Raw genomic sequence first — 24,071 nt, 5'->3', positions numbered from 1 at the left:
GTGCTCTGCTTAGAAGCAGAGGTCAGGAAGGCCCAGGTCAACAAGGAGATGGTTGTGGCTGTCTTCTTTGATGTGGAAGGTGTATAATATGATGTGGAAGGAGGGGTTACTAATCAAGCTTGACCTTATGGGTGTAGGAAGTAGAACGTTCAACTGTTTGGAAGGTCTATCCAGGTGAGGGTGGGGAAATCTCTATCAGGCAGCTATTTGGTGGATAAAGGTACACCGCAGGGTAGCGTGATTAGTCCTCTTTTGTTTTCAATTAAGATCAATGATGTTTACTCTCAGGTACGGACGGATATTGGAAGGTCTTTATGTGCAGATGATGGGGCTTAATGGAAGAAAGTAAGAAATGTACCATACACAGTCAGGATGTACAGGAAGCAGTCGATGAGGTGGAGACGTGGTCATTAAAGTAGGGATTCAGATTCTCTGTAGAGAAGTCAGACAGTGTTCTTTACCAGGAGGAAGGTGGGAGATGAAGTACGCCTGAGGTTGTATGGGAGAAACTTGGAGAGGGTGGGGGCCTTCAGGTTCCTAGGGGTGTACTTCGACACTAGGCTGACAAGGGCAGAACACATTGAGAGAGTGGTGGGAAAATGTAAGAAGGTTCTGAATGTGATGCGCTGTCTGACAGGGATGGAGTGGGGGGCTGGGCGTTCCTCACTGAGGACCATGTTTGTAGCGCTGATTCAATCTGCGATAGATTTTGGCAGTATAGCGTATGGTTCAGCAGCCAGGATATCACTGGAAAGATTAGATGTCATACAGGCACAAGGACTCAGAATATGAAGCCGGAAAGAGTTGTAGTTTGCGCTGACTCATGTCATCAGTATTGATGTCTGCAGTACTTTAGCTCACGCAGCACCAGACAAGACCTGCTGTATGAGGAACTACAAACCCATGGCCAAGTGAGACAGATGGGTATACAGACGAGATTTACTTGGGTCCCAGCCCATGTGGAGGTGGAGGGGGACGAGGCAGCTGATGTACTGGCTAAACAGGCCCTTAGCAGTTGGGAGGTGGACATTAAAGTTTCAATGAGCAAGGCAGAGGCAAACGGCCTGATATGGACAGTGGTTGTGCAGAGATAGCAGGAGCAGTGGAACAGAGACACTAAGGGGAGGCATCGCTTCCATATACAGAGAAAAAAATCAAATCAAAGTTTATTTGTCACATGCTTTGTAAAGAACAGGTGTAGACTAACAATGAAATGCTTACTTACGGGTTATTTTCCAACAAAGCAGAGTTAAAGAAGGGTCAATGCAGGTAGTAAGGGTAGCCATTTGATTAGCTATTTAGCCGTCTTGTGGCTTGGGGAGAATAAGCTGTTCAGGGTCTTGTTGGTCCCAGACTTGGTGCACTGGTACCGCTTGCCGTGCGGTAGCAGAGAGAACAGTCTATGGCTTGGGTGGCTGGAGTCTGACCATTTTTTGGGCCTTCCTCTGACACCGCTTGGTATAGAGCTCCTGGATGGCACGGCCGTACTCACCACCCTCTGTAGCGCCTTGCAGTCGGGTGCCTTGCAGTTGCCGTTCCAAGCAGTGATGCAGCCAGTCAAGATGCTCTCAAAAAGTCGGGGATGGGAGGACGGCAGCATGAGAAAGATGAGAGGAGGCCACCTTAACTAGACATAGGTTGGGACACTGCCGGCTGAATAAGTAAATACATATCATAGGAAAAAATCCACCAGGAAGGTGTGATTATTGCCAGGAAATAGAAACAGTAGAACATGTGTTGATATGTGGTGGCAGTGTGAGAGGGAGAGAGAGATTGAGAATATGTATGAGAGAGAATGCGACACAGGAATTAAGTGTAATGAGTTCATTGAGTAGAACATGAACAGATACAGTATCCATTTTTTTTAATTTTTTTTTACAAGATAAACGAGGCTGGCAGGCAAGATTGAGTTCCTCCCGGTCTCTGGCCCACACTCCACTCCAGCACAGTGGTAGGTGGCGGTAATGCACTAATAACGTTGGATGCCAACCGCCCAAAAATACCACAGAAGAAGTCAACGGACGCGAACACTGACCAAGAACAATTTCCACTTTAGCGTCTTTATTGTTGTAGTTAGACGTTTATTAAACACCCGGAACTCAAAATATGCCTACTTTTAGTGCACAGCATCACATACTTACCTCACGTAGTCTTTAATTCGCGTTGGAGACAGGATTTGGTTGATATACCTATGTTCTCTAGGTAACGCTAGCTAGCTGCTAACGTTAGCTAACAATGGCTAACTGTATGGTTTTTCACACTCAAATAGCCTCAATCATGGAGGTGCTAGCAAATGCAGCCGTGGCAGAGATCTGTAAACTAGTAGATGACGACTATGCAGTGTGTCGTTTGGAAATTTCTCAAAGCCAGAAAGAAAACAGGGGTTTGCGCAGGAAACTACAGCTACTGGAACTGAAGGTGGCACGGGAGCGCGCAGAGAGGACAATACGAGAGCGCGTCGTTGCCAGTCGTCCTAGTAATGTCAAGATACTTGACCGATACAGAGGAATGGCAAGAGGTACAGTTTGCAGAAGGCTGAGGGGCTTGGCGCACTGTTCACCTCTGCGCATTTGTACATATGTGTTATCCAGAATGATGTCTTGGTCAGTGTTTGGCTAGTGTGCAATACTTCCCCTGATTACTTCCATATCTTGCACAATTTTTTGTATTTATTTTACCTTTATTTTGCCAGGCAGGTCAATTAAGAACAAATTCTTCTTGCACAAAGACACTATCATATTCTAACCAGATTCTTGATTTACTGAATTTCCTATTGTCATACTCAATTAAAACCATGTGATGCATGGAACATAATCAATCAATCAATAAATAGCATATAAAGAAGTTATGACAAGTGCTACCTTACATCCTTGCCAATTGTAGACAGTGTCAATAGTGTACAATATAGCATTGAGCACTTACAGTACGTAACTTACCCACTCCTTTTCCCCCTGTCACTCCCTCAGGTGAAGGACATCTCACTGGAGGCCACAGGAGCTTTGTGAAGCCAGTGGGACACAACGCGTGGAGAGATGACCAACCCATAGCTATAGATGAGGAGAGTGGAACCTCAACCCAGCATGTTATCGTGATAGAGGTTAGTGTCATAGTGTAACATAATAAATTACGTGTCCCGTTTTATTTCAGAAACTCTCCCCTCAGCTATTAATTGACATCCTTATTTATCTGCCATAGGGAGCTTGTGAGACTTACATTTACCTTTTAGTCATTTAGCAGATGCTCTTATCCAGAGCGACTTACAGGAGCAATTAGGGTTAAGTACCTTGCTCAAGGGCACATCGACAGATTTTTCACCTAGTCGGCTCGGGGATTAGAACCAGCGACATTTCAATTACTGGCACAACGCTCTTAACCACTAAGCTACTTGCCGCCCTCAGGCTTTCCTACGACATTGTTATCCCAACCTATTATGTACCGATAATAACCTCCTCTCTTCTTGTGTCAGTCTGCAGAGGCTGCAGGTCCTGGAATATCGTCACTAGTCAAGCAGGAGAGGGTTGAAGGAGAGGACCAACGACACAACGACATCCAGACTGGAGTGCCCCCTGTAGCCACGGAGGACCGCGCCGCCACGCCCCAGCCCAGGAACTGCTGCAGCATCACGGAGGTCAGTAGAACGCCGAACTCCGTCCTCAAGTCAGAGACAGACACAGAAACTTTAACTGTAACACAAAGGCTCTTGCACACAGGATCTGACCACAGACAAATCCAAATGTCGCGACCCACTCCCCTTAACACACGCACAGGGATCGCAACCCAGTGTCCACATTGGAGTGTGTCTGTGTAATCTGTATCACCTGTCTCTTCCAGGAGGAGGACAACCAGACTACACCTCCTCTTGAACCCACAGAGGAACCAGCTGAGCAGCACAGGACCACACACAGTCTCACTGAGGTGAGCCCACTGTGAACTACTGTCTGAGTGGTATTAGGTCAGGGTCCGTATCCACAAAGCCTCTCAGAGTATCAGTGATGATCTAGGATATAATCTTATTCATTATTATCTAAAAGGCAAAACTGATCCTAGATCAGCACTCCTACTCTGAGACTCTTTGTGGATACTGACCCAGGTCTTGATTTGTTTTGTCTTAAGTGTGGGGCCATGCCTTTTGAATTATCAAACCATTAAAGAGTGTCAAGTAATCAGATTAACTAACATGTTTACATAGTACTCATAGCAATCCCTCTTTGCCTAATCACAAGATGCTCCATAGCAGGGTGCTCATATCAGATATCTTGATCCAACATCCTCTCACTCTGTATCTCTTACAGTCAGTAGACATGGAGGATGGGAAGCCTGATCTGCTGCTAGTCAAAGAGGAGACAATAGAAGACGGACCAGAGAGCATTGACTTGCTGAGTGGACTAAAGATGGGGGAGCAAGGTAAGGGAGAAATACATATAGTCTACATACAGTAATAGATCTTCAATGGAAATAGTGATGCACCTGGCTATTATTAGGGGTACACAGCAAATCTCTGAAATCTATTGTTATTCTCTGAATTATTTTTATACATTTTTCTTGACATGGTCAAATAACTCTAGTATAGATTGGTAACTTTTTTTCTAATTTGGCACACAAAAACTAGAGGCCATGAGTAACTTGGTCATAAAGAATGGCACCGATTGGCCTATAGATGGCGCTGTTAACAGCAGTCTCACTTAAACCTTCATTTCCGTTGTCCCTAGAGACTTGACATTTTGTATGTAGGAGTCTTTCCTCATGCTGAACAAATTTGCCTCAAAGACCCATAAATTCCATCAAGATAGATTTAACTCAATCTTGGAAATGTTGGAAATAGATGGCGCTGTTAACAGCAGTCTCACTTAAACCTTCATTTCCGTTGTCCCTAGAGACTTGACACTTTGTATGTAGGAGTCTTTCCTCATGCTGAACAAATTTGCCTCAAAGACCCATAAATTCCATCAGGATAGATTTAACTCAATCTTGGAAATGTTGGAAAAACTTATTTTCATGAACCATATGTCCAAATAACACCAGTATGTAGGCCCATGGTACATCTCTTAACTTAGTTTGAGAAAAGCTAAGGGATTGGTTACGAGATGGCTGTTATTGATAAGGAAATCAGATTTTACATGTCCATTTAAATCCTTTGTATATCCACTCCACAATGGCCTATCAATCTGAAAATGTTTAGGGTCATCAAAGACATCACCGTGATTAACCATGTTTGGCATTGATATCTTAAAAAAGAAGGAAACTATTAAGAATGTACTTTTGACTATGTAACGCTAATGCTTAAAATAAATGTTAAAAATCGTCTCATGGACTAAAGGTCAGATTCACTCCAAATTTGGTCTGTGGACTCATCACAATAGTCCCTAAAGAGTTTGAGAAAATAACTTATTGTCCTGTTGGTAGGTGAACCGTCGCCCCAGTCTGAGGTCCTGAGCGCTTTGGAGCAGGTTTTCATCAAGGATCTCTCAGTACTTTGCTCCGTTCATCTTTCCCTTGATCCTGACTAGTCTCCCAGTTCCTGCCGCTGAAAAACAACCCCACAGCATGATGCTGTCACCAATGCTTCACCGTAGGGATGGTGCCAGGTTTCCTCCAGACGTGACGCTTGGCATTCAGGCCAAAAAGTTCAATCTTGGTTTCATCAGACCAGAGAATCTTGTTTCTCATTGTCTGAGAGTCCTTTAGGCAAACTCCAAGCGGGCTGTCATGTGCCTTTTACTGAGGAGTGGCTTCGTCTGGCCACTCTACCATTAAGGCCTGATTGGTGGAGTGCTGCAGAGATGGTTTTCCTTCTGGATGGTTCTCCCATCTCCACAGAGGAACTCTGGAGCACTGTCAGAGGGACCATCAGGTTCTTGGTCACCTCCCTGACCAAGGCCCTTCTCCCCCGATGCTCAGTTTGGCCGGGCGGCCAGCTCTGGGAAGTGTCCTGGTGGTTCCAAACTTCTTCCATTTAAGAATGATGGAAGCCACTACGTTCTTGGGGACCTTCAAATGCTGCAGAAATGTGTTGGTACCCTTCCCCAGATCTGTGCGTCAACACAATCCTGTCTCGGACCTCATGGCTTGTTTTTTGCTCTGACATGCACTGTCAACTGTGGGACCTTATATGGACAGGTGTGTGCCATTCCAAATCATGTCCAATCAATTGAATTTACCACCGGTGGACTCCAATCAAGTTGTAGAAACATCTCAAGGATGATCAATGGAAACAGGATGCACCTGAGCTCAATTTCGAGTTTCATAAAAAAGGGTCCGAATAGTTACGTAAATAAGGTTTTTCATTTGTTATAAATTTGCTAACATTTCTAAAAACCAGTTTTCGCTTTGTCATTATGGGGTATTGTGTGTAGATGGATGATATTATTATTATTTTTTTAAAAATCAATTTTAGAATCAAATCAAATATTTTTATTTGCCACATGCGCCGAATACAACAGGTGTAGACCTTACAGTTAAATGCTTACTTACAAGCCCTTAACCAACAATGCAGTTAAGAAAAAAAGTGTAAAGTAAAAGTAAAAAAATAATTATAGAGCAGCAGTAAAATAAAATAACAGTAGGGAGGCTATATACAGGGGGTACCGGTACAGAGTCAATGTGCAGGGGCACAGGTTAGTCAAGGGGTCTGAATACTTTCCGAATGCACTGTACATAACAAGATAAAAACTGCTGATGCACAACGAAATTTCGAAATTGCACCTTGTGTATTCTACTATTCTAACTCACAACAGTAAGTTGAGACCCCTTCAAAAAGGGCCACGGGCCGCCAGTTGCCCATCCCTGCTATAGATGCACGTTAGCACAAATGCTAATGCTGAAAAATACTTTTAAAATCTTCTAATGAACCATAAGTCACATTGACTCCAGATTTGGTATATAGACTCAATGAATTAGCCTCTAATGAATTTGATAACGATTAGTTGCTGCATTCAAGGTCAGCCACGCTACATCACTAGATGGAACCATATTACACCAGGGCCATAGGAACTGAACTGATGGCCATGAAATTTGGTATGAAACCTTAGAAGCTGTGTGCATATAAAGTCACTGCAACCTTAAAATAGCTGCACCAGACCAGTTGGTGGCACCAGTGGCACAACATATTCACATCCTATAAGAATTGAACCATGTCTAATTTTCACCTCGTTGCCTCTGGACAAATTGGCTTGAGAATCTGGAGAATCCCAATCCTAATGGTGTACGCACATACCTGTAGTGTATTCCAATTTGCATATTACAATCAATACAATTCCTAAACCTTACAAAATTCACACCATAACACAGGTAACTACACGATGGACACGCTTAAAGGGATGCACAAGGAGTCAAGAACAAAACAGTTAAGAGAACAATTCTAAAACTACAAATCATATTCAAACCATATTTGGTACGTAGACTTAAAAAATTCATCTCTGAGGTTTAACAAAAGAAAGTCCCAGTATTCAAAGATGACCGCAATATACCAATACACTAATGCTGAAAACATTTCACAAATCTTAACATAAACCATTAGTCAAATTGACCCCAGAATTGGTTTATAATCTCAATACATTAAGTAAAAACTTTTTAAGAATGATTACCTGCTGCATTCAAAGATAACCAACCTACAGCACTACACTAAACTTCACTTACTTATGGTATTGAGAGATAAAGTTGGTAATGCTTTCACAAATTGCACATAAAGCAGCGTTTCCCAAATGATTTTTTTCAGCAGCGGTGGCAAAGTTAGCGTGGGGGGTGGTAGTTTCTATGGCCAACGGCGCCGTCTCCGACCAAACATTTTAGAGGCCCTCCTCTTGACCGCAGAGACAAAATGTTGCTGTTTTAAAGCTAATTTCCTGCAATTCTACACTTTGTCATTGCTGCTCGCAGCTATATATATATATTATATATTTAATATTTTTATTAATTAAATGAAATCAATGCAAATTATGTTTACATACAAAAACACACAATGTATGAACTTGACCAGGTAATTGACAAAAAATATCCATATGTAGAGTTTTCTCTGCCATTTTTGGTAAGTCTATTTTGTAACCTCTTCTTGCAGGTGATTGGCTGGAGGCTAACAGAGGAGACTGGGCGGCCATCTTGAATTCCCAGACCCAGACCGGTAGAGCCAAGGGCCCACGGGACAACATCACAGAGCATGCCAGGACCAGAAGCGACAAAGTGGAGGTCAGTGGATGGGACAGCATCCTTAACTCGGGGCTGGGGAACAACACTGTTAACCACAACCAGAAACAGATAGTCGAACACAAAACAACATCTGAACTTAATCTCCATGACAACAGACGGACTGAGCCCTGGGCTAGGCGTATATTTGGTCTGCGGGTACGGGGAGGTGTCTGTATGCGGACGACAGAGCAGCGGAAAGATTTAGTGTGAGTCGTCAGGCTAGGGCTTGACTGTGGTTAACATTTTATAATGTCATGTTTCTGTGTGTTCTTAGAAAAACCTTTATGCTTTTCTGTTCGATTTGTGTTTACAGTCTGCAGTCCATGAGGACCTGCTGATATCCAGTGTTGCTGGTGGGAGAGACTGGAGCTCAGAGGTGGCTGGTCACAAAGCCTGGCCCCAGATCAGAACCCAGGATCAGGAGCCTTCGCTCTTCCTTCCCGAGTCGGAACCAAGACCGAACCATGAGAGACAGAGACTCCACCACACAGAACACAGCCAGTGGATAGGTGGACTGAACAACAGTCCTGGTGGTCATCAGAGTGACAGAGGCTCCAGTCAGGGATCCAGTCTGCAGCCCAGACACTTCTCTTCACAGTCTCAGTACAGGGATGAAGCAGGGCCTGGGGCTGATAGAGATCGACCCTCCTGTTCCTATGATACAAACACCACAGTATCCATGATGAACAGAGCAGGTCAACCTGGGCTTCAGCCTTCACAGAGAGTGGTGGGAGACCCCCCTGGTGGTAGTCTAACTGGAAGTCTGTCTTCTCCTTCAGGATCTCGTCTAATGCCTGGTGACTGGGTTCATAGAAAGCCTGGGGCTGAACCTGGGTCTAGCCTTCCTCAGTTACCTCATGGTTACCCCACCAATACAGACAGGGTCAGGATGGGCTTTCACCACAAGCACTACCTAGCCTCTAACACAGTACAGAATCCCAACAACAACCAAACAATGGCTAGAGGTCAAGGAGGGAGCTCAAAGACTAACCACCTGAGGGTGGCTCCTGCTTCTACCTCCTCTGGTGTCATTGGGTCACAACGTGGGAGGCTGAGCATTAGGACGGACGCCGACAAGCCATACACCTGCCCCACCTGTGGGAGGCGCTTTGCTAAAGCGAGCTATGTGAAGATGCACCAGACCGTTCACACCAAGGAGAGGCCCTTCAAGTGCAAACTATGTTACAAGAGCTTCTCCTTCCTGACTAACCTCATCAGACATAGGAGTGTACACAATGGGGAGAAATCGTAACAGTGTGGCCTGAGATGTACACCGGGGATACCTGGGAACCATTCTTTAGCTGACATATTATAGTTATGTGAAGTGTCTTTGGGTAAGAGAGTAACCACATACCCCTCATTAACCCTTTGTTAACTTGTCATTTGAAACAGGCTGGTGTAAATACCTGTTTTTAGAGAGACAGTAAACCTAGGCTAGAACAAGGACAGTTTAATATTTACCTTACTGAGGTGATGTAGATCGAATAAAGTAATTATATTTTCTACTCTATTCTTGCTAACGCTGTTCTTTCTAAACAAATCTGCTCTGAGCTTGAAAGATGGTGATCATGAATAGGAGATTTGATGTGTAATGTAGTAAGCAGTACCGTATTTCAAAGAACAGCATGCACACCTTTTTCATTTAACCACACCCTTTGAGCTATGACGCCAACCATTAAGTATGAGGCGTTATACGTGCCTATACCTCGACTGTAACATGTAATATTCAACTGATAAGGCAATGCCGCAATAGTGATTATTGGAAGAATTGAACCGCACATGCAACGAGAACCAGAAGCACCGACTGCTAGCGGAGAAGAGTGGATGATTGTAAGTGCAAACTTCTTTGGAAGACTGTTGTGGAGGTGGAAGGGGGGGGCACAAAGCTACAGCACAGACAGCTGTGGAAGCTAGCTACAGATTGTTACACCCGATAATGTGATGTAACCAAAGATTGTTGTTATCCATTACTGGGAGTTACAGGTTTGGTGTAGCACAGAGAATTTTCGACCAACCCTAACTTGGCGATACTATCTTCGTTTTTGATTCAGCCAAACAGAGGCCGTAAAGCAAAAAACTTAAGTCTGTCTCAGATCGATGGTCTGGGGCCAAGTTAACCTCCCCTTTCATGTAAGAAAGTCATGAACATCATGCTTTTAGGGAAAGATAATCATTTTGTACATGTATTAAACTGCGAGTTTGAGAATTTTTATGTGGAAGGAGTGAGAAGCTCAGTTCAGGTGAATTTTTAAAATATTCTTCAAAATGAAGGGTTTTTGATTGGCCCAGAAACCGGTGGGTTGGGCCAGAGCCAGAACACACGTTGGTAAAGCGGCAGTTTGAAAATGTGTAATTGGCTTTTGATACTGTGATTGATTAGAGACGATCCAATCGCTGATTACTTTGTTTAGTACAACGCCCCTCGTGCCCCTTGTCACCACATATGACTTCAATGATGACAGTCTCAGACCAAAGTGTGTAGCGAACGACAGAGCAGCGGAAGAATTTAGTGAGTCGTCAGGCTACATGCATATAGCCTATGCCTGGTCTATATTATCAGGTGTGCTATTAGCAATAAGCATTATCACCTGTAGCCCAACTGATGCAGCCTAGTGGCTATAAAATGAACATAGGCTGATCCTGGGGTTTGTTCATCTGCATTTACCCCATTGGACACAACATCATGATTGTTATTAATTATTATTTTAATATAAATATATAACTAATTAGGTTCTCCCATCTCCACAGAGGAACGCTGGAAGGGGGGCGGTTTCTAATACAAAATATGTCATTGCCCTTTTTAAGATGCCATTGTCCCTTTAAGAGGTCTGTTGCGGGCAGCTGTGCCTAAACCATGCTTGAAACTCCAGTTCTAACTGCATTTGTACACTGAACAAAAATGTAAAATGCAACATGTAAAGTGAGAAGGGCTTACCAAGAAAAACGTCCAAAAGGACTAATTCGATATAAAAAGCACTCAACAAAAAAAAGGCAGAGATTGATTTCTTCTTGCTCACTTTAATCCATTGTACAGGATACGGACAGGTGACTGACGTTTTGACGTCAAGCTGACGTCTTCCTCAACATGTAAAGTGTTGGTCCCATGTTTCATGAGTTGAAATAAAAGATTTCCGAAATGTTCCATACGCACCAACAGCTTATTTCTCTCAAATTTTGTGCACAGATTTGTTTATGTCCCTGTTAGTGAGCATTTCTCCTTTGCCGTGTGGCATATCAAGAAGCTGACTAAACATCATGATCATTACACAGGTGCACCTTGTGCTAGGGACAATAAAAGGCCACTCTAAAATTTGCCGTTTTGTCACACAACACAATGCCACAGAAATCTCAAGTTTTGTGGGAGCGTTCAATTGGCATGCTGACTGAAGGAATGTCCACCAGAACTGTTGCCAGATAATTGAATGTATATTTTTCTACCATAAGCCGCCTCCAATGTCATTTTAGAGAATTTGGCAGTACGTCCAACCGGCCTCCCAACCGCAGACCAGGACCTCCGCATCCGGCTTCTTCACCTGCGGGATCGTCTGAGACCAGCCACCCGGACAGCTGATGAAACTGTGGGTTTGCACAACTGAAGAATATCTGCACAAACTGTCAGAAACCGTTTCAGGGAAGCTCATCTGCATGCTCATCGTCCTCACCAGGGTCTTGACCTGACTGCAGTTCGGCGCCGTAAACCCGACTTCAGTGGGCAAATTTTCACCTTCGATGGCCACTGGCACGCTGGAAAAGTGTGCTCTTCACGGATGAATCCCGGTTTCAACTGTACTGGGCAGATGGCAGACCGTGTGTATGGCGTCGTGTGGGCGAGCAATTTGCTGATGTCAACGTTGTGAACAGAGTGCTCCATGGTGGCGGTGGGGTTATGGTATGGACAGGCATAAGCTACAGACAACGAACACAATTGCATTTTATCTATGGCAATTTGAATGAACTGAGATACCATGACTTGATCCTGAGGCCTATTGTGAGGCCAATTTTTTATAAGCTGTGACCAACATATGCATATCTGTATTCCCAGTGTGAAATCCATAGATTAGGGCATAATGAATTTATTTAAATTGACTGATTTCCTCATGAACTGTATGTAACTCAGTAAATCTTTGAAATTGCATGTTGTGTTTATATTTTTTGTTCAGTAATAATAACAACTGTGGCTACTCCCCCATAGGGGGTAGAAACTATTGGCCAGTCTTTCAGTTTTTGCCATGATGCTCCTGTACCGCCCGCGTCTGATGATCGACGCGGGGAGAACAGGGCATTGGCTTGGATGGCTGGGGTCCCTGATGACCACCTTGGCCTTCCTGCGACACCTGATGTTGTTGGTGTCCTGTAGGGCAGGCAGTGTGCACCCATTGGTGTGTTCGGCTGCACATATCACCCTCTAAAGAGCCTTGCGGTCAGCGGCGGTGGAGTTGCCATACCAGGCTGTGATGCAGCCCGACAGTATGCTCTCGATGGGGCTCCTGTAGAATACTGAGGGCCCTCGGGGACAGGCCGAATTTCTGAGGTTGAGGAGTCGCTGTCGTATCTTCTTCACTACGGTGTCTGTGTGGTTAGACCATTTCAGCTTCTCTGAGGTGTACGCCGAGGAAATTGAAGTTATTGATCGTCTCCACGGCGGCCCCGTTGATGTCCAGCCTGGTTCCTCCTGAAGTCCACAACAATCCCCTTTGTTTTGCTAACGTTGAGGGAGAGGTTGTTTACCTGGCACCACGCCGTCAGAGTGCCAACCTCCTCCCTGTAGGCTCTCGTCGTTGTTGATCAGGCCTACTACTGTCATCAGCGAACTTGATGATGGAGTTGGAACTGTGTCAGTCCATGCAGTCGTGGGTATACAGGGTATACAGGAAGGGACTAAGGACACACCCTTGTGGGGCCCCAGTGTCGAGGAGATAATGTTGCCTAATGTTTTTAGGGTACTATGGTATTGAAGGCCGAGGTGTAGTCAGTCAATGAACAGCATCCTCACATATGCATTCCTTTTGTCCAGGTGGGTAAGGGCAGTGTGCAGTGCAATGGCGATTGCGTCGACGGTGGATCTGTCAGGGCGGTAGGCGAATTGGAGAGGTTGAGTGTGTCGGGGTGGGAGGAGGTGATATGGTCTTTGACTAGCCTCTCGAAGCACTTCTTGATGACTGAAGTGAGTGCTACTGGTCAGTAGTCATTCAGTTCAGTTACTTTCCCTTTCTTGGGCACGGGAATGATAGTGGACACATTGAAGGTAAAGAGGCCTGAGCTAGGGAGAGATTGAAAATGTCAGCGAACACAACAGCCAGCTGGTCTGCACATGCTCTGAGGGCACGGCAGCCTTGCGAGGGTTAACACGTTTGAATGACTTACCATCCTCAGTGGAGACAGAGTGTGTAGCCCACGAGGTCATCGGGGGCTCTCCTCGGCAGCTCAGGGTCATTTAGCTCGAATCTTGAGAAAAAGGTGCTTAGCTCGTCCGGTAGGGTGGCGTTGGTGAACGTGATGTGGCTGGCTTTCGTTTTGTAATCCGTGATCGTTAGGAGCCCCTGCCACATACGCCTCGTGTCCGACCCGCTGAATTGCTCTTTCACTTTGTCCCTGTACTTGTTTCGCCACCTTGATCGATCTGCATAAGTCATATTTGTACTGTTTAGCCAAATATGTTGGTGAGAGGAAGCCCAGTGGCCGTCAGTGGGAGAAGATGGAACAAGATGGATTTTGGCTGACATTCTGCAAAATGTTCTCATCGATGAAACATTTGATCTCAATACAGTTCTGTTCCCAAAACTAGAATCTGTTATGACCAGACTACCCTTTGCCAAAGTTTCAAAAAATTGCATTGTTTAGGATTGGGGCGAATTCAGATATTGCACACGCGCACACTTCACAGAGTAGGCGTTCCCTAACGGAAATATGCAAATACATGCTGAATGTGCCAATAGGATCTCGCTAGCTCGTGCTTGGCTCTGCCCCCCTCCTTGCTTGTTCTGCCCACTATGAATCATTTGTTCCCATTGGAAACGACAGGCTGTGGTCTGTCTTGGGTTAGTTATAAACATTTTTGGTAATCCAACGGTGGGTAGTTTGTGCGTGCCACCATGTTTGTTTATTCGTGTCAACCAAAGATAAGAGGTGACAAGAGGATTTGGGTCTGTTTGCAGTATGCATGTTGAAGGGGGTGTGTCGTCTACCATCATTCACTTCCGTAAGTTTACCCAAAAGATGAGTGAACCATCCCTTCACCTTGTTTTGTTATAACATCTTTGTTGTGACAGACGTTTACGTGGCACCTAGAATGCATTGTATGATGTCAACAAACATGGCTCCACACATAGCTGGCAATTAGCTTAGCATTAGCTCATCAATCAGTACAACCTTCAAAAAAGTATTTCACACGTGTCCATTACAATTTATGCAAGAATCGGAATGCATGATTTGTCACCAGTACTTGAAAACATTTGAATAAAACAGTAAATTAATTAATTATTACCACACAAACCATATTCTGATAATTATTTATTGATACAAGTGGCACGTGCTGGCAGTCAATCACGTAACCTCTGACACTCAATCAGAGCCATTCAGTGTTGTTTATGTACAGTGGGGAAAAAAAGTATTTAGTCAGCCACCACAATTGTGCAAGTTCTCCCACTTAAAAAAGATGAGAGAGGCCTGTAATTTTCATCATAGGTACATGTCAACTATGACAGACAAAATGAGAAAAAAAATCCAGAAAGTCACATTGTAGGATTTTATGAATTTATTGCAAATGATGGTGGAAAATAAGTATTTGGTCAATAACAAAAGTTTCTCAATACTTTGTTATATACCCCTTGTTGGCAATGACACAGGTCAAACGTTTTCTGTAAGTCTTCACAAGGTTTTCACACACTGTTGCTGGTATTTTGGCCCATTCCTCCATGCAGATCTCCTCTAGAGCAGTGATGTTTTGGGGCTGTCGCTGGGCAACACGGACTTTCAGCTCCCCTCCAAAGATTTTCTATGGGGTTGAGATCTGGAGACTGGCTAGGCCACTCCAGGACCTTGAAATGCTTCTACGAAGCCACTCCTTCGTTGCCCGGGAGGTGTGTTTGGGATCATTGTCATGCTAAAAGACCCAGCCACGTTTCATATTCAATGCCCTTGCTGATGGAAGGAGGTTTTCACTCAAAATCTCACGATACATGGCCCCATTCATTCTTTCCTTTACACGGATCAGTCGTCCTGGTCCCTTTGCAAAAAAACAGCCCCAAAGCATGAAGTTTCCACCCCCATGCTTCACAGTAGGTATGGTGTTCTTTGGATGCAACTCAGCATTCTTTGTCCTCCAAACACGATGAGTTGAGTTTTTACCAAAAAGTTATATTTTGGTTTCATCTGACAATATGACATTCTCCCAATCCTCTTCTGGATCATCCAAATGCACTCTAGCAAACTTCAGACGGGCCTGGACATGTACTGGCTTAAGCAGGGGGACACGTTTGGCAATGCAGGATTTGAGTCCCTGGCGGAGTAGTGTGTTACTGATGGTAGGCTTTGTTACTTTGGTCCCATCTCTCTGCAGGTCATTCACTAGGTCCCCCCGTGTGGTTCTGGGATTTTTGCTCACCGTTCTTGTGATCATTTTGACCCCACGGGGTGAGATCTTGCGTGGAGCCCCCAGATCGAGGGAGATTATCAGTGGTCTTGTATGTCTTCCATTTCCTAATAATTGCTCCCACAGTTGATTTCTTCAAACCAAGCTGCTTACCTATTGCAGATTCAGTCTTCCCAGCCTGGTGCAGGTCTACAATTTTGTTTTAGGTGTCCTTTGACAGCTCTTTGGTCTTGACCATAGTGGAGTTTGGAGTGTGACTGTTTGAGGTTGTGGACAGGTGTCTTTATACTGATAACAAGTTCAAACAGGTGCCGTTAATACAGGTAACGAGTGGAGGACAGAGGAGCCTCTTAAAGAAGAAGTTACAGGTCTGTGAGAGCCAGAAATCTTGCTTGTTTGTAGGTGACCAAATACTTATTTTCCACCATAATTAGCAAATAAATTCATTAAAAATCCTACAATGTGATTTTCTGGAATTTTTTTCTCAATTTGTCTGTCATAGTTGATGTGTACCTATGATGAAAATGACAGGCCTCTCTCATCTTTTTAAGTGGGAGAACTTGCACAATTGGTGGCTGACTAAATACTTTTTTTCCCCACTGTATGTAGCTAGTGGGCTAAGCTGTAGCATTTAGCGATGTCTTTCAAAAGGAGACAACTCACAAATGTGGAAATTCTGGAGATTTTTGTAAATTCTGACAGTGAGTCTGAAAGTCAGAAATCTGATTCTGACCGTGAGGAGCTGCTCCCCAACCTTGTGGCCATTGAGAACCCTGAATCTGAGGACCCCTTGTCCACCGACGGAGTCCCAGGTTCCCCTGAAGATGCTGGTGGTGATGGAGGCAGACCGACAGTGGATGAAGTACACGAGGTCTGTGGTAGCTGCCATTTCACCACTCCTGGCCCTGCTGTTTGCTTTGATGAGTCCCAATCTGGAGTGCAAAGCCCCTTGCTGTCTCCCTCTGAGGCAGAGTGCTTCAAGCTGTTTCTGACAGAGCAGCGAGACATAGTGGACGAGACAAATCGCTATGCCTTGAAGCTACAGGAGAAGAGAGAGCCAGAAGTGATGGGGAAGCTCGCAAAGTGGGTGACAACCACAATTACTGAAATGTATACCTACCTGGTGGCAGTCCTTCTCATGGGAATAGTGAAGAAGAACTCCCTAAGGGATTACTGGAGCATGGATCCTATGTTTGCAACTCCCTTCTTTGCCACCCTCTTTTCTCAAGACCGCTTCCTGGTTCTGCTGCAATGCCTGCATTTCGTCAACAATGCTACTGCCAACCTACAGTGAGGGAAAAAAGTATTTGATCCCCTGCTGATTTTGTACGTTTGCCCACTGACAAAGACATGATCAGTCTATAATGTTAATGGTAGGTTTATTTGAACAGTGAGAGACAGAATAACAACATAAAAATCCAGAAAAATGCATGTCAAAAATGTTATAAATTGATTTGCATTTTAATGAGGGAAATAAGTATTTGACCCCTCTGCAAAATATGACTTAGTACATGGTGGCAAAACCCTTGTTGGCAATCACAGAGGTCAGACGTTTCTTGTAGTTGGCCACCAGGTTTGCACACATCTCAGGAGGGATTTAGACCCACTCCTCTTTGCAGATCTTCTCCAAGTCATTAAGGTTTCGAGGCTGACGTTTGGCAACTCGAACCTTCAGCTCCCTCCACAGATTTTCTATGGGATTAAGGACTGGAGACTGGCTAGGCCACTCCAGGACCTTAATGTGCTTCTTCTTGGGTCATTGTCCTGCTGGAATTCCCATCCACGACCCATTTTCAATGCCCTGGCTGAGGGAAGGAGGTTCTCACCCAAGATTTGACGGTACATGGCCCCGTCCATCGTCCCTTTGATGCGGTGAAGTTGTCCTGTCCCCTTAGCAGAAAAACACCCCCAAAGCATAATGTTTCCACCTCCATGTTTGACGGTGGGGATGGTGTTCTTGGGATCATAGGCAGCATTCCTCCTCCTCCAAACACGCCGAGTTGAGTTGATGCCAAAGAGCTCCATTTTGGTCTCATCTGACCACAACACTTTCACCCAGTTCTCCTCTGAATCATTCAGATGTTCATTGGCAAACTTCAGACGGGCCTGTATATGTGCTTTCTTGAGCAGGGGGACCTTGCGGGCGCTGCAGAATTTCAGTCCTTCACGGCGTAGTGTGTTACCAATTGTTTTCTTGGTGACTATGGTCCCAGCTGCCTTGAGATCATTGACAAGATCCTCCCGTGTAGTTCTGGGCTGATTCCTCACTGTTCTCATGATCATTGCAACTCCACAAGGTGAGATCTTGCATGGAGCCCCAGGCCGAGGGAGATTGACAGTTATTTTGTGTTTCTTCCATTTGCGAATAATCGCACCAACTGTTGTCACCTTCTCGCCAAGCTGCTTGGCGATGGTCTTGTAGCCCATTCCAGCCTTGTGTAGGTCTACAATCTTGTCCCTGACATCCTTGGAGAGCTCTTTGGTCTTGGCCATGGTGGAGAGTTCGGAATCTGATTGATTGATTGCTTCTGTGGACAGGTGTCTTTTATACAGGTAACAAGCTGAGATTAGGAGTTCTCCCTTTAAGAGTGTGCTCCTAATCTCAGCTCGTTCCCTCTATAAAAGACACCTGGGAGCCAGAAATCTTTCTGATTGAGAGGGGGTCAAATACTTATTTTCCCTCATTAAAATGCAAATCAATTTATAACATTTTTGACATGCGTTTTTCTGGATGTTTTTGTTGTTATTCTGTCTCTCACTGTTCAAATAAACCTACCATTAAAATTATAGACTGATAATTTCTTTGTCAGTGGACAAACGTACAAAATCAGCAGGGGATCAAATACTTTTTTCCCTCACTGTAAATGACCCCTTACATAAAATAAGAAATGTTCTTACCAGCCTGACATCAGCATTTGGTTCGGTCTTTGTGCCATACAAGGACCTATGCATTGATGAGTCCCTGATGTTATGGAAGGGTAGGTTGGCATTCCGTCAATATATTCCGTACAAAAGGCACAGGTTTGGTGTCAAGTTCTTTGTTATGTGCGACGTGAAGACAGGATTTGTCCAGGACATTATAGTCTACACAGGGTCCACCACTGAGATCCAACATTATGAGGGGCTTGGGGTGTCGGGGTCTGTGATGATCGCTATGCTGGCTCCTCATCTTGGGAAGGGCCACACTTTGCATGTGGACAATTGGTACAGCAGTCCCACACTCTTCCAGCATCTGCTCTCCAACCGCACAGGGGCCTGTGGCACAGTCCGGTTGAACAGGAAGGGGATGCCGGCGTTCGGAAGCAGGAACATTCAGAGGGGGAGATGACAGCTGGCGGTAAAGTGAGATGACAAACGAGACGTCCATGCCCTCTCCACTGTCCATACAGCAGCCTGTCGGCCACAGGGAAGGTGGACCACCTGACGGGAGAGAGAAAGATCAAACCAGACTGTGTGCTTGACTAACCTCAAAATGGGGGCAGTGGAGAAGACGGACATGATAAACACCTTTGTGGAATGCGCTCGGAAAACTACCAAGTGGTATAGGATTTTTTTTCCATCTGATCGATACTGCTGTCCTCAATGGCCACATAGTTCACCGCCAGATAACAGGTGAGATTACTGAACAAGGTTTTTTTGTAATTGGACATACAGTTCAATTATGCAATTAAAGTGACAATATCTCACCCACCTACCCACTTCCTCATTATCCTCTCCCCTCCCTCATCCTCCCTACTCCCTTACCCCATAGGTGAGGTAATTACCTACCAAAAGTACAGAGAGAACCTCAGAGAGCTGCTGGAGGAGCACCGCCCCGCTTGGCGTCCATCCAATGGGGGCCATCCTGCCTCAGACAATCCCCGACGGCTCACTGCACGGCATTTTCCCTCTCTCAAGCTGCTGCTCAAGACAGTCGCACACGGAGGCACTGCAAATCTGACTGTCTGGCACCAGGAGAAGGAAGCAGAGGTTGTTGACAAAGTACATGTGTTTAGCTTGTGACACACCCCTGTGTGTTGCACCATGCTTTGGGAGTACCATACATTCAAGCGCTATTTAGCACATTTGCAGCAATTACTGACTGACTGACTTGACAGGTGACATACCATGATACTATGAGTTTAGGGGTGGGGATGCAGTTGTTAAATCACTACATGAATATTGAAATATGGGTTATGCATATGAATAAATAGACATTTTCTTGCTGTAAAACTGTAAAGGATTGTATGTTCAAACAGTATGTTGCTAGCATACAAAAGCTGGCCTCAATCGTCGGCAAGAAAGATGTCCGTTCGTTATGATGTTGGCAAATAATGTTCAATACGGTTTCTGTGTGTGGTTTCTGTGAGTACAGAATAAAGAATAATTATTACTATTTACAATACAACATCAGGATATAGCAACAAAACAATTAAAGTAGTAACACAATAACACTGCTATAAAAATAATAAGTTGCATTGACAAAATCACAAATATGAATAACAGTATGAAACAGTAACTGCTGAACTCCACAAGGAGGCAGGGCACAGCTAAAATACACAGGCCATGGTCATGAGGCCAGGGCAGCTTCAAAAGATACAACACAAGCTAATACTTCTCTGATGCCATTAGCATTGTTTTACAGAGCTAATAGAAGAATGTAGCTGGTTACATAAGCACAATTGAGTATAACACCATAAAGGTTATGAAATGAGTGCCTCGCTTGTCCGCGGTTATAAAGGAATGCACACAATACATTATGCTCCATATATACATACGGTGTGCTACAGTAGAAATGACATAACACGATATACAGACACTATAATGATAACGTAATAAGGTACTTACTTTGATAGGAACGCACACATGTCCAAAGTTATTATTACTAAGGAAAACAACAATGAAGGCAATGAGGGCGTCAGCCGGAAAATGCCCGGGGGAAAAAGTTTGTGCAAGTTCTGTTCTGACTGGAGATGCGCAAATGTCTGCATACGTGACCTGGGGAAACACTGGGGAAGTGCTTGGGCTCTCATCGAAGAGAGAAGTTTGTCCGGCTCATCGTAGTGCCTCAAATGTAAATTGTCCGCCACAGTGAAATGGGCTACTTCTATGTGAATTAATGAGGAATCGGAACACACATCAATTCAAACTGTTGTTCGAAAATCATTTGAAATTGACAAGTTGAAACATAGCCTATAGATAATTAGCAGGCATCGTGCCTTGGTTTGAGGTCAGCGTGGGTTAACTGTCCTGTTGCATAACAATCACATTTTGGAACACTAACCACGTTTCCATCCAAAGTTTTTCTTCATATTTTTTTGTATTAAACAAAAATCACGACAGCTGTGATGGAAACAGGACGTTTCAGTGTAATTTAAAAAAAATGTTGACAGATAATTTGTTCGTTCGACATGGTGGGATCTTTTTGTGTCTGTAAAATTAATTATGCCGGAAATGGCGGTGGAAATGCCTTTATGTGCAAATATTGATATAATAACCATCATATCGAAGTAAATTTGGAGTCACGCAATGATATGGTGTGTGGTCCTCCCACTACGACTTGAGAAAGCATGCAGTTTATTAGGCTACAGATTAAATAAATCATGCTGAAGTTCACAGGGTGATGAAAGTGCACGGTGATAAGCTTGATGCTGCTTTCCAATAAATACAGAGGGTCTTATTCTGGTGACATGATGATCAATGCTTGACTGCCCTTTCACAAATATATTCTCGCTATTATCCATAATAATCTCATCATGTAGACTAGACAAGCCGCACAGCCTACCCGTACTGTATCTGCGAGCTGTTGGCTAGAGCGCAGGTGCCAAGACCAGATTAGGCACATTTGCTATTTAATGCAACAGTTTTTGTGACAAAACCATCGGTTGAGTTGAAAATGCGATGGAAACACATTGAACTTCATATTTTTATTAGGTACATGAAAACTTAATAGAAAAAGTACATTTTGGGTACACTAAGTCATCGCCACACTGATTTTGATCCGCAACAAGTCCATTTCATTGTTTTTATGCAGATTTTAGAATATTCGCATGAAAATCTGTTGCCAATTGGGATGGACACCTAGCTAGTGAGTGCATTCTGAAAAAACTCACGCTGGGGGGTTAACGCAGGGTTTGATCTAAACGTCAGAAGCTATCGAGTGAAATTGTTATTTTCTATTTTACAGAGTGGAATGGTTTTTCTGCTGGTGTATCCTGAGGTAGCTCCTCTCTGAGAACCTCTTCCCACAGTGCCTACAGGCGAACGGCCTCTCTCCTGTGTGGACCTTCAGGTGCATCTTCAGGTTGCCAGCCAGGGCGAAGCGCATGTGACACTGGGTACAACTGTAGGGTTTCTCCCCTGTGTGGACCCTCTGGTGCCTCTTCAGGTCACCAGCCTGGGAGAACCTCTTCTCACACTGGGGGCAGCTGAAGGGTTTCTCCCCTGTGTGGACCCTCTGGTGCCTCTTCAGGTCTCCAGCCTGGGCGAAGCGCATGTGACACTGGGTACAGCTGAAAGGTTTCACCCCTGTGTGGACCCTCTGGTGGATCTCCACCTTCTGGGGGCAGCTGAAGCCTTTGTTACAGAACATGCAGAGGAACCGCTTCTCTTTACTACTGCCTGATGTTGCTCCCCCTCCCCAAGCCTTGGCACTTTGGTCATTTGAGTTCAATACCTGATCGAAAAGAACGCAGCCATGTGAATCGGACGGTGCCATTGACGTGGACACTGGGTCGCGATCCCTGAATGCGTGTAAAGGGGATTGGGTGGCGCCATTTAGATTTGTCTCTAAACTTTCCCTGTAATCTAAGAAATCTCTGCCCTGTGAGTGTCCGTCTCCTAGGTGACTATCTTCATTCCATGTGGGAGGAGCGACGCCCTCCACTTTCACAGTCACCTCATCTACCACTATAACCACCCCTTTCTTATCTTGGCACCCTTCAGAGTATACACTACTACTGTACTGGTTCCAGTCCCCTCTAGACAGATCAGTATGTGTCTCTAAACCCAAGGGCATGTTGCCAGTGTCCATCTCTGTAGCGTAAGAACAAGACGGATCATTGACAGTCTCTGAAGCTTCACCCAAGTCCTGATGGGAATGAACCGTCCTCGGACTCGGGTTACAGTAAACTAAATACTCTGAGCCGGGAGCAGGAGGACAGCCCAGTGGCCCCTGCTCCAGTCTCTCTGGGTCTGATCTGTGGTCAGATCCTGTGTGTAAGAGCCTTTGTGTTACATTTAAAGTCTCGGTGTCTGTCTCTGACTTGAGGACGGCATTCGGCATTCCACTGACCTCCGTGATGCTGCGTTGGGTCCTGGGCTGGGGTGCGGCGGCAGTCGCAAGGTCCGCCATGGCTACAGGGGGCGCCACTCCAGCCGCTGCTCCAGTCTGGATGTCTCTGCTGTGTCGTGGGTCCTCTCTTTCAGTCTTCTCCTGCTTGACCAGAGACGATCCTCCAAGACCTGCAGCCTCTGCATCTGCAGACTGACAAAAAAAGAGAGGTGGTTATTACCGGTACATGAGTTGACTTGGATGTCATAGGGAAGTCTCACAAGCTCCCCTATGGCAGATAAATAAGGATGTAAATGAATAGCTGAGGGGAGCCTTTCTGAAATAAATGGGCCACATTTGATGTACTGTAATTTTTTATGTCACACAATGACACTAACCTCTATCATAATAACATGCTGGGTTGAGGTTCCACTCCCCTCATCAACAGCTATGGGTTGGTCATCTCTCCATGTATTGTGTCCCGCTGGCTTCACAAAGCTCCCGTGGCCTCCAGTGAGATGTCCTTCACCTGAGAGAGTGATTGGGGGAAAGGAGTAGTTAAGTTAGGTACTGTCAATGCTCAACGTTATATTGTACACTATTGACAGAGGCCGTGTCCGAATACCCATACATGCGTCCTAAATAGTAGGCCATTTGAGTATGCGAAAATAGTATGTTAATTTTCAAAAATCGAGTATGCTTTAAATGCCAGGACGTTATACTCATTTTGGCTCTTCATCTTGTAGAATTCGCTGCACACTTTTCAGGAATTCTACAGCCACAATGCATTGGGAGAGGGCGTTTTTGTTTTCCTTAAAATGATCACGAATGTTTCATCGTAATGTTACATCTTTGAAAACAGATCTGCAGGCTGCTGTCTGCCGTGCCTTTCAATAGTGTGTGACTGAGTCCCGCAATTCGGGGCATTCCTCCATGTGGGCATTCCTGCAAATGCACTTGCACATCTGAGCCATTTTGTTGCAGGTGCATGGTAACAATTAGATACATTTAAAGAAAAAAGAAACCCACACACTCTTGCTACTATCA

General features: G+C 44.8%; 3 protein-coding genes across 3 annotated transcripts; 2 read left to right on the top strand and 1 right to left on the bottom strand.

The window, feature by feature from the left end:
• The first annotated feature begins 4,368 nt into the window (after positions 1-4,368).
• Positions 4,369-11,323, top strand: LOC121534983 (zinc finger protein 205). The gene is made up of 3 exons (XM_041841629.2): positions 4,369-4,404; positions 8,054-8,181; positions 8,495-11,323. Exons 1-3 carry the CDS (start codon positions 4,392-4,394, stop codon positions 9,431-9,433), a joined length of 1,080 nt encoding a protein of 359 aa, XP_041697563.2. The 5' UTR covers positions 4,369-4,391; the 3' UTR covers positions 9,434-11,323.
• Positions 11,324-14,652: 3,329 nt separating this feature from the next.
• LOC123485181 (piggyBac transposable element-derived protein 4-like) lies at positions 14,653-17,066 on the top strand. The gene is made up of 2 exons (XM_045216089.1): positions 14,653-14,769; positions 16,373-17,066. The coding sequence occupies exon 2, from the start codon at positions 16,410-16,412 to the stop codon at positions 17,064-17,066; it is 657 nt and encodes a 218-aa protein (XP_045072024.1). The 5' UTR covers positions 14,653-14,769; positions 16,373-16,409.
• A 4,597-nt stretch (positions 17,067-21,663) lies between these two features.
• On the bottom strand, positions 21,664-23,456 carry LOC121534978 (oocyte zinc finger protein XlCOF22-like). Its single transcript, XM_041841623.2, has 2 exons — positions 23,423-23,456; positions 21,664-23,237 (listed from the first exon to the last, which is right to left on the bottom strand). Exons 1-2 carry the CDS (start codon positions 23,429-23,431, stop codon positions 21,933-21,935), a joined length of 1,314 nt encoding a protein of 437 aa, XP_041697557.2. The 5' UTR covers positions 23,432-23,456; the 3' UTR covers positions 21,664-21,932.
• Positions 23,457-24,071: the final 615 nt, after the last annotated feature.

Source organism: Coregonus clupeaformis, unplaced genomic scaffold, assembly GCF_020615455.1.
Source record: "Coregonus clupeaformis isolate EN_2021a unplaced genomic scaffold, ASM2061545v1 scaf0604, whole genome shotgun sequence".
NCBI lineage: Eukaryota > Metazoa > Chordata > Actinopteri > Salmoniformes > Salmonidae > Coregonus > Coregonus clupeaformis.
The sequence above is the reverse complement of the archived record's forward strand: the minus strand, read 5'-3'. Positions and strand labels throughout refer to the sequence as shown.

What these genes read in the sequence shown, in the direction of transcription:
- LOC121534983 (XM_041841629.2), top strand. An exon ending in CCAGAAGCGACAAAGTGGAG is followed by an intron (nt 8,182 to 8,494) that starts GTCAGTGGATGG and finishes TTGTGTTTACAG; the next exon opens with TCTGCAGTCCATGAGGACCT.
- LOC123485181 (XM_045216089.1), top strand. Translation starts at nt 16,410, where the DNA reads ATGTCTTTCAAAAGGAGACAACTCACAAATGTGGAAATTCTGGAGATT.